The sequence below is a fragment of the Raphanus sativus genome, unplaced genomic scaffold (assembly GCF_000801105.2).
Source record: "Raphanus sativus cultivar WK10039 unplaced genomic scaffold, ASM80110v3 Scaffold3481, whole genome shotgun sequence".
Lineage (NCBI taxonomy): Eukaryota > Viridiplantae > Streptophyta > Magnoliopsida > Brassicales > Brassicaceae > Raphanus > Raphanus sativus.
The window spans coordinates 1-10,847 of NW_026618787.1; the positions used below are offsets into that span (position 1 = coordinate 1).

At 32.2% G+C, this 10,847-nt stretch overlaps 3 protein-coding genes across 7 annotated transcripts; all 3 read left to right on the forward strand.

Annotated features, from left to right (window-relative positions):
- Positions 1-263: 263 nt before the first annotated feature.
- On the forward strand, positions 264-2,966 carry LOC108823531 (uncharacterized). 5 transcript variants are annotated; one of them, XR_008942077.1, is made up of 5 exons: positions 264-635; positions 902-1,426; positions 1,857-2,098; positions 2,190-2,288; positions 2,460-2,966. XR_008942077.1 is itself a non-coding variant. In XM_057001317.1 (3 exons), exons 1-3 carry the CDS (start codon positions 395-397, stop codon positions 1,907-1,909), a joined length of 819 nt encoding a protein of 272 aa, XP_056857297.1. In that variant the 5' UTR covers positions 264-394; the 3' UTR covers positions 1,910-2,157. The 5 variants fall into 5 exon arrangements, 2 of the variants coding, with proteins under 2 accessions (XP_056857297.1, XP_056857298.1); XR_008942076.1 differs by having other exon boundaries at positions 2,190-2,966; XR_008942078.1 differs by having other exon boundaries at positions 274-551; positions 2,190-2,966.
- A 158-nt stretch (positions 2,967-3,124) lies between these two features.
- Positions 3,125-4,229, forward strand: LOC108823532 (uncharacterized). Its single transcript, XM_018596762.2, has 3 exons — positions 3,125-3,602; positions 3,730-3,747; positions 3,859-4,229. The coding sequence occupies exons 1-3, from the start codon at positions 3,221-3,223 to the stop codon at positions 4,044-4,046; spliced, it is 588 nt and encodes a 195-aa protein (XP_018452264.1). The 5' UTR covers positions 3,125-3,220; the 3' UTR covers positions 4,047-4,229.
- A 2,770-nt stretch (positions 4,230-6,999) lies between these two features.
- Positions 7,000-7,623, forward strand: LOC108827268 (uncharacterized). The gene has a single exon (XM_018600647.2). The coding sequence runs from the start codon at positions 7,059-7,061 to the stop codon at positions 7,497-7,499; it is 441 nt and encodes a 146-aa protein (XP_018456149.1). The 5' UTR covers positions 7,000-7,058; the 3' UTR covers positions 7,500-7,623.
- Positions 7,624-10,847: the final 3,224 nt, after the last annotated feature.

The following is a 10,847-nucleotide window of genomic DNA, read 5'->3' on the forward strand; positions in this document are numbered from 1 at the left end:
GGACACATAGTCCCTCGGAATTTCCCTCAGAATCCGGCAGTTTTCTAGTAGTGTAAGGTTAAATGAGTGATTCATGCTATATGAAGAAAGTGTTATATATCATCGTTGGTTTTGGACATAGCCACATAGAATTACTAAAGACCTTATATTTGAAATGTCTAGATATTAAACAAAAATAAAACATATAGAGAGAGTAATTGCAACATATGACATGTGAAGAGACCGTGTGCAGTTGAAGTCTCTCAAACATAGCCAATTTATTTCGCTACGCGTTTCATTCTTCACCAAACACTCCAACTCTATAGCTCTCAGTTTATATACAATCTGCAAATAACCACTACCGAAAGAGAAAGAAAAAGAAAAAGGTTGATAAGGTTCCACCATAGAAAGAAAGATGGAGATAGTTACACCTAAAGCCTCAGACTCAAAGAAGATAGCAACAAAAGCTGAGGATGAGAAGAAGACAAAGAAAGATGATGTGATGACCAGTAATGGTCGAAAGTTCACTATTATTAAAGGGCATCTCAAAATCATTGAGGGTTTAAGACAAGGTAAGATTAAAGACGATCAACCTCCTAAGAGCCCGAGATCTTCATCATCATCATCATATGTGATGGAGATCAAGATGGGAAATTGTGAGTTTTTAGGTTTTCTCATTATAGTCTTTGTTTTTACAAGAAGTTAGAATTGAATATGGTTCCAAATTATTAAGTTGATCATCGATTATTAGGTTTGTTATGACCCACTTCATGCATGAACCTTTTTCTAATAAATATATAGAAAATAAAGTGAAAATATATCTCTATATCATTTTTTTGTTTCTGTTTTTATGACGGACCCTCTTGATTGCTTATTGCTTAATTAATTTGTCTCATATTGAGTTAGTAACCGAATTTTACAGACAAAAACTCGATTCAAAGATCAGAAAATACTAAAAGGATGGAAACTCAACACAAGGGTAAGAAGGTGATGAACGTGAAACAAAACACAGAAGAGAGCAACGTTCAAAAGATGAAGAAAGTATGGGATTGCGAAAGCACACTTTATGACTCATTCGAGCTCAACTCCTTCAATCGTCAACTCGACAACGCAATATCTTCTTCCGCTAGATCCATGTCAATGCCTCACCTTCCTCCTCCACCGTCAGAAACCACGTCTTCGCCTTCGACAAAGAAGCAGCCATCAAACAAGATCTCACGCTCTTTAAAGAAACTCGTAAAGTCAATCTTCAGACAGAAACAGTCAAACACTCCCTTTAAGGCATGTCACGGCGTAGATATGGACAAATACTACGTCGTTTTTGACAACACAGGATCCCTCACGACGATTCCCGAGTCAAGAGAGTCATTAGAACTGGGTCGCTCAGAGATCAACTCGCTTGATAGAAAAACCGTGTCAGAGCGATTCCCACCGAGTCGACTCGCTGGTATATCTTGTTCCTGATCAGTATTATTATATTATACTATATAGTTTATTGATCCTTTATTGATTGATGTAACTCGGTAATGTATAGAAAGTCTTTAAAAGTACTGTATTTGAAATAAGTATTATGGTCATGTTGTTATACTTATATAGATCCTTTTAATGACTTCTAGTCTTGCTATTTAAGTAGTTAACTGAAAACAATTTATTATCATAAAGGCTAACAAATACCCAAGAACAAATGTTTTGTCAGAAATTATCTTATCTACCTTCCTCAATCCTTTATTTCATTAAAATTGGCAATCTTGAAATTCCGTTCAGAATCTTGTCATTCATATATTCAATTCTTACACTTTAAATCTTATAATGATTATCAAAACTAACTTTTTCACTTAGTCAAGTTCTTAAAAAACATCGTTCTGGTTCGTTTTCAGATATAAACAAGAAGACTGCCGTAAGAGTTCTTCTCCTCCATGCTAACGGCTAATAAAACCATTTGATGCGTTATTACTTCGACAGCGAAAATAAGGATATTGTGGTTGCTCTCTGTTTCTTCTATCAAACGCCATCATTAGTGAAATTTCGCTATAGCCACGGATTAGTCATGGATAAATCGCAGCTAAAATTACCTTTTTTGCCACGAAACAAACACGAGTGGTTACATTTATGTGTGTTTGTGAGTATTCCTAACCGTTATGTGACTAACTTAACAAAGGCTATGATGCATCTATCATGACTGAGATGTGTTTAAATGCATCTTTTACTAGTGTGTTAGCATAGGAATATGGAAAGTTGGTTTAGCTCCTGACCTTGAAGGAAGGCTTCATGTAAAGAAGGCCCCCTCGCTTTCTGGTCATCAAGGCGAGGTATCCAATTCCAATTTTTTTTTTTACTTTTCATCTCTCTTTTCGGTGTTTGTTGGATTTGATGAGTATGAAACTTTAAGGTCTAACTTTTTATCTTCAACCCTACCTTTTTATTTATTTCATTTGTGTAAAACTCAACTTAATTACACGGTATTGATGTCTCCTGGTCAGTTTGGCAGATGGAATGGAACATGAGTGGGCTGACTTTATCCTAGCACCGGAAGCGATGGGGTGGCCACATACTCATTTTGAGTTTAGTTCTATGATTCATACTCCCTCTAAACAGTGATGTTTTGGCTCGATGCCTAAGATCCACACTTTTACAAAAACAGAATCATTAAAAATATAAATAAAATATAATTCAACCAATTATCAAAAGAACTATGAAAACATCATTAGTTATACAATCTTTAATAAAATAAAAACTAATATAAAAATATCAAAACATCATGTATTTTGAAACATCAAAAAATCTTCAAAATATCATCTATTTTGGAACGGAATGAATATCTTTCAAAAATATCTCTGTAATCTATAGACTGTCACTGTACACTGTAGCTAATCACACCTTACAATAGTTTGATTTTATTTTGGTTTGAGGCATTTAGGCTAAGATAGACGATTGAACCAACTCTAACCTGGATTAGTCATGGTGAATTTGGTCAGAACACCTAGTACGTTAAAAGGGTTTTATTTGATTTTTTTGTTTGGCGCATTTATGCTAAGATAGACGAACATACCATATTCTAAATCAAGTTAAACCGGTACTAAAACCGGTATTAACATAAATATAAAACAACACACATGTAAGTTACACGGACCCAAAACGGGACGAAATTTTCTACCTATCTTCTTTTCATTTGTCTTCTTCTCTCATCCACAAACATTTTCCTTCTCTCACCCACACCGGTGAGAGTAAAGAGAAAGAGAAGATGATTCTGATGCTTTCTTACTCTCCGGCGATTATATCAGCCGTTAAATATCAGAGCTCGTCTCCGTTCAACACTAGACGACTTTCTCAGTCTATTATCTCGATCTCCAGGAACAAAAGCTTCTTCTTACACTTGACAGAGACGAAAGAGAAAAGAAGAAGAAGAGAAAATGGGAGAGTATCGATCGTGTGTGACGCAGGAGGAATGTTTCCGGTAGACCCCTGGGCTCCAACCATTGATTCACAGAGCATAGCATCTCAGCTCTTCGCGGTGTCTCTGTTTCCATACATAGGTTTCCTCTACTTCCTCACTAAATCCAAAACTGCTCCGAAGCTCACACTTTTCGGATTCTACTTCTTGCTTGCCTTCGTCGGAGCTACAAGTAAGTAGAGTCTGTTTTAACGTTTGCGTCTTTCTCTGCTAATAGCGTTTAGCGCTTCTTAATCATCTCTCTCTGTTACTTCTCTTTTGGCTTTGATCATTTGAATTTGGGGATGTAAACGGTGCAGTACCTGCTGGGATATATGGTAAGTTTCTTCCACATTATATAATATAAATTTCTCAGTTAATGTTGATCTTGGAAAACTGATTGATTTTCTTTGTTTTTTAAAAAATATTTGTTGGATGAAAATGAGAAGCTAAGGTGCATTATGGAACATCATTGTCAAACGTTGATTGGTTACATGGAGGAGCTGAATCACTTCTTGCTCTCACCAATTTGTTCATCGTGTTGGGTCTCAGACAAGCTTTGCGCAAGTCTGAAGATAGTGATGAAGATACTCCAACCACAACGAGTCAACAAGAACAAGAAAAATCTTCAGTCTAGTAAAATATGGAATGATATGTATTCTTCTTCCTTTTTTTTGTGGCCATCAGATTTTATTAATAACGAGGTGAGATTGATACAGCACCAACGTCGAGCTTGATATGTATTCTTTTTACTTTTAGGAACTTTAGTCAAAAAGTTTAATTAATTAGGGTTATAATAAAAAGGCATCTATTAACATGAGTGGACACGAATCGGATATCCAAAATTTTGAAAGTATTTTTGATCAGATTTGTTTGGTCAAAATAATCAATTATTTGATTCGTAATCTGTATGCATCTGATATTCGGTGTCTAGGATATCCAAAATATTTAAGATTTTTGATTGAATATATGATTCAATCAGTACGTACAAATAAGTAAATTTAAAAATAATTAAAATTCCAAAATTTAATATCCTATTACAAAATAAAAATTATTTATTTTAAAATTTCTAAAATATAATTTAATAAATTAAGTAAATAAAAATATTATAAACTTTATATACAATAAAAAATTTGTATAATTGATATATATAATTTTAATATTTGTATATAGCATATAACTGATCGGATCGGATCAAATATTTGTTCTTTAAAATATTAGTATATATGATTTGATTAGTTTCTTACGAATAATACATATTAGTATTTGATTTGCTTTATAGAATTAGGGATTTTTAGATTTGAATCATAACGGGTATTTTGCCTACCCCTATTTGTTAGTACCTTTTTGACGGTATAGTCCATATACACATTGACAATTATAGTCCATATACACATGCGTGATGCCAACGCTAGTTAGATGCTCTTACCCTGTGCGATTTGAATTTTCTTTCTTGCTATGCTAAATTACATGTTTTTTTTTTGTTGAGAAAATGCTAAATTACATGTTACATGAAGGTATATATCGTATTGATGACATTTATTATGTTGCAGCAAAAAAGAGAGAGAAAATTAGAACCTTGTTCAAAGGATGAAATAAAACTTGGAATCTGAAAACAAAAAGCATTTTATTGAGCTTGTGCTAAATATGTTGGAGAACAGAATAAATCAAAAGTGACTCGTCGAAAGAGGAACAAATTATTGCATCAAGTTAGACTAGTTCAGATTTATGTTAGATGTTAGCTTAGTCATCAGTTAGATGATTAACTCACTATATTATTAACATACTTGTATATAAGTAGAAGTGCACAAGCACAGCTACATTCTAACTAATGAACATAAACACGATTAGACAAAAAAGTACTAGCTTTGATCCAAAAGCAAAAAAAAATACCACTATTCATGAAATGGAAAAAAAGAAAAAGAAAACGTCAATTGGCTTGACTAGTTAATCAAAATTTTATATGGCTATATACACGTTAACTTTGAAGTTTGAATACTGCGTATAGGTTATTTTCTAGCTTGAAAACCACATCATTACGAATTATCTACATTCTACTATCTAATTTACACAATGCTCTACACCGATGCAAACTTAAATATTTAGATTAAAGACTTATTATTTTTTTATTTTGTAAAAAAAAAGTTCACTTATTTCCTTGCCTTACGAGTGCTTTTATCATCAGTGACGGTCAAAAAAACTTGTATCCACATGAAATGAATCTAATTCATAGTTTGATGTAACAAAAGCTTGAGGAATCCATTAACAATGCGCATCCATACCAACACTCATGCATACAAGTTCATCTATAAATATGGAACCTTGGCTTTCAGAATTCACCAAGGCAGAGAAACAAAATAAAGAAAAAAGAAGAAGACAACAACACTTTGCAGGTGAAAACGATGTCATCTGAGGAAATGAAGTTAAAATACATGAGCCAACAATCCCCGGAGAAGTCTGACTCTGAATCAGACAATGAAGGAACCACCATGTCAACTCCAGGTTACTCTCAATTGATTAACCGCAGTATCTCAGGCGACTCGTCCGGATTTGATAACCCACGCCATCGTGGGCCTACCTCGAGGGGCAAGAGAACTGGCTGTGGCAATCGCTACAGCAGCAAAAATTACCCGCGTTACTAAGCATATTTATAGGTTCGAACTTCAAATTTAAGATCAAGATTCTTGAAAACCATGAATGTTTAATTTACACTATTCATTTTTATCTTATTTGTTTCCGATTCCTTTTTTAGATGGGCAGATGGGTTGGGCTACGTAAAGGGAGAGATGAAGACAGACCCATTAGCTAAAGTCACATAAATTAAGTAGTATGTATGAATTACTCCCTCCGTTTCTAAATAGATGATGTTTTAAGGAGTTTTTGATGTTTCAAAATAGTTGATGTTTTAGTATATCAATGTACTTTTTAACTTTATCAAAAACTGTGTAACCAATGATAAAATGTAATCTATTTTGTGATTGGTTGAAAAATTTTAATTTTATATTTTAATAATACTTTTTAGATTAAAAAACAAGTTTCTTAATAATCGTGCACAATCCTAAAACTTCATCTATTTTGAAACAGAGGGAGTAATAAATAAGAATCCAAGGATGGAGGATGCCTCATGAAAATAGTAGTAATGAGATTATCTCATTGATATCAATATCATGCGGTTTCTTTGCAAAGCAACTAACTATGGAATGATAATTTTACAATATCTCTGTACCTACTTCTATTATTTCAAGAGAAAACATAAAAGAGGCAAGAGTATTTTTTAGCATAACTAATAATCTACAAAAAAAAATTAAATTTGGGACAAATAATCACAGTTTTACACTGTACCTGACCAATGAGATAAATATGAATCAAAGAATATGAGTCTTTCACAACTATAGCTGAGAACCAATTCTGAAATAGACAACCAAATTAGGCAAAAAGAAAATGCCATTCGAATAGATTCAATTATAGATAAGTTTAAACTAAGAATAAGAATAAGTTCAAGTTAAAGACAGGCACTAACAAATGGAGTCTGATCAATCTCAAGTAAGTCGCAAGAAATTCTCATTGTATATATATAGTCACCTTCAGCTCATTCCAAAATCCCACACACACCACAAATCATAGAACTCACTGCTTCTATACTACAAAAATGCAGTATTACGGAACCCATGAAAAAGAATACTACGATGTGGCTCACGGCCAGAGCCGCCAGAGCAATAGCCAGAACCACCAGGGATATGACCAGAGCCAAAGTCGTCCAGTATATGGCCATAGCCCTACTCTGAACTACCGTAGCCACGGTGGGTTTCTTGATGGGCTATTCAAGGGTCGAAATGGCCAAAAGGGTCAGAACGGCCTAGGATCGTTTCTAGGGAAACACAAGAGCCAAGAGGCTAACAAGGGCCATGGACATGGGAAGCTCTTAGGACAGCACCAGAAGACAAATCATGAGACAAACAAAGTTACCAATGGCCTAGGTCTGTTCATAAACAATGGAGAGAAGAAACATAAGAAGCAAAATGAAGAAAAGAAGAAGAAGAACAAGGATGGGCATGAGAGTGGAAGCAGCAGCGGTAGCGACAGCGACTAAATAAAATGCTTTCATAAATGTTATGGGATCAAATTCTGCAGTGACACACATGGGATTCCAAAATTCTAAAATGACCCACTCATAATTTGTATTTCTTTTACATTAAATTTAAAATACAAAACAATGGCAAATAACTAAAAAACCAAAAGGTCTTCACTTATTTATAATCCGTGCCACTATCATTCTACCCAGAATCCGACCCATTTTTTTGACCCAGAATCCGACCAGTTTGCAACTCTAAATCCCCAAATTGACATGCAATCTTCTTTACTTCCCACAATCCAATTTTGTTGCTCTTGTTCTTAACCCAAATTCATACTTGTTTTTTTTGTTCTTATCCAAATCGATCAATGTATTATCATCCTCAATCGATTTTTTTTTATCTGAATCGAATTTCGCGACAGAGAAGAACAATTTCAGATTCGTTAAGAAAAATTCGCGACAGAGAAGAACAAAGTGTACTACTGGTACAACTAGTACAACTCAAACTAGTACAACTTGTACCACTAGAACTAGTACAACTAGTACAACTAGATTGAGTATAATCAATATAACTAGTACAACTAGGCTGAGTATAACCAGTATAACTAGTACAGCTTAAACGCATATAACTAGTACAACTTTAAAATTAATATGGTGATATTGGATTTTTGTTTTGAACGTATTAATGGTGATATAGAAGACGATGATGCAGAATCAATGAAAATGTTGGTTTAATCCGCCTAGATGTGATAAAATATGTTAATAGTTTGTTTTCTATAATATTTGATTTGGATAATAATTTTGTCTTACTAGTTGTACCGTTTAGAAAAGAAATTCATATTCATTATTTTTGCTCTCGAAGCAGAAGAAGGCAGCTGCAAATCAGGAAACATTTATAGTAGGTTCAGATATATTTTGTAATACCCTATAATACAACTATAATGAATATTTTTAGCAAAAATAATATATAATACATATAACATGTATAATCAGTAAGACTGAAAAATGTATAACTATTAGGTAGATCATGGAAACTTATGTTGTTGTGATATAATTTCGGAAAAGTTTTGGTTAAACATCAAATAATTAGGATGAACTATTTTAAGGACTTTCCAACTTGTCTAATCTGCGGTTATTTCATATGGAAAGCCAAATGGAATTTAAGAAAAATAATAATTGAAGAAGTTTTACCAGTTATAGCAGTATTTTATGTCTCATATATATAAAGTAGTTATATTAGTTGTACCAGTATAATAATATGATAGCGAAATTTGAAAAACTTAGTTATACCGCATAAGAAGTAAATATACTTCAGTTGTACCACTTATATATGTTTACAATCATCATATCATATATTCTGAAATCATTATATTTTTAAAAATACATTTGGTGTATGTTTTCCGAAAGTAGCCAAATAGACTTTTCTCTATTTGTGTTAAAATATACAGTAGATGATATATAGTGTATTTTAATGGTTTTAGCATCTTTTTAATCATATTAGTGTTGCATTTAGGTCTTTAGATTGCATGTATATGTTCATTTGTGTGCATTAAGGGCTGGATTACACTGTTAAAAAGTTTGGGGCGAAAACGATGTTAACAAAAGAAGAGGGACCACTCTGAAATTATAGTAGGAGGTCTGGAATATGGAATTAAAAGATATGCGATCGAAGCGTAGAAACTAATACAAGATTCATGACAAAGAAAAAAGTGTATGTAAAATCATCATGAGCTCGAAAATGATGCATAAGCATTAATGTTTTGTGGTTAGACTACGATAATAATAATCTAAGTGGTACAACTGGTTTAGATACGGTAATAGTATTACTAACTTAATTGTGCTAGCACTTGAGTTGTGTTGTTTTAATATTGGATAGTAATCTATTTTGATTTTGCTCCCAATGCCAAAGAAAATAGTTGCGGAGCTAAAGAAAAAATTATAGTAAAAGTACATTTAACATTTTCAAGTTTTTCCATTGGCATTTAACTTAAAGTAAAAATAGAATATTCTCTATAACTATGGTAATTAACATTTTCCATATTTTGTGAATGATAATAATTTTAATTTTTATGCAGTATATACTTTCATTTAATTTCAATATCATTTTTCATCTATAATATTATTTAAAGATCGGATATGAATATATACATGCAGTAACTAATACAGCCAGATTAACTATGGTAATCTTGTAGTGTTGTTCAACTTGTTTGATCTTGACAGGTTTTTGGTATAACTAATACAACCAGATTAACTATGGTATAACTAATACAACCTCGATAGCAACATGTTGTTTCATTTTAAACTAAATTAACATAACCAACATGTTAATATATGAATATTAAAATTACATCAAATTTCATCAAATTATAAAACTTTTAATATAATATTATGTACAAATGAAAAATATTATCAAATATCTATATTAGAAAATAATATATTCTACTATATATGTAAATTATAAAACATTAAAAATATACATAAAACTTTTTTATAAAATCGGCGGTTTATGAGTTTACGCTGAACACAAGTCAAACCAGATATCCGCGCGGATTAATGTATGATTAGTGCAATTTCCTTTTTTAAAAAAAAAAAATCTACACAAGTTATAAAATTATCGAAACAAAATGCACAAGTTATAAAATTTTAGATAGAATATTATGTACAAAAATACCTTTTGAAATAATTTAATAAAAAAATATTTTATTTTTTTCACAAATTAGATTGATCAAGACATCAAAACACCAGTTGAAATACGAATCTTTGTTTGGATATCGTGTTTGAATACAAGTTAAAGATTTTTAAATCCAAAAAAAAATTGTAAATCCACTAAAATAGTAGAACCAATAACCCACACCATTTGTTTTTTTTCTCAATTTTTGACAAAGCCTTCTCATTTGATGAAGTCAATTCACTGGAGGATGCTGAGGCTCGAGGCCGAAGAGTTTGACAAAGCCTTCTCATTTGAAGAAGTCTCCTTTTGTTGAAAATCAATATATGCATTTCTGATTTAGTAGTTAACTTGTGTTTGTTATAGTGTTGTTCTTGTTTGAACTTGACATGTTTTTAATACTAATACAACCAGGTTAAATATGACAAAATAACTCTGACAGTACAATTGGTACAACTAAACAAAAGAGGGTATATATGTTTAAAAAGTGTTGCACATTTAAAACGTGGTAAACAACTAAAATGTAGTAAACTTATTAACATGTAGTTGTACAAGTATTTTAGTTGTACAATCGTATACATAGTTGTACCGAGTTTTGGGTTGTACAAGTTTGTACATAGTTGTATTTTAGTCCATAATTTGAAATTTGTAGTTGTACCAAATAGTAAAGAAATATACCTCAGTAGTACTACTTGTAT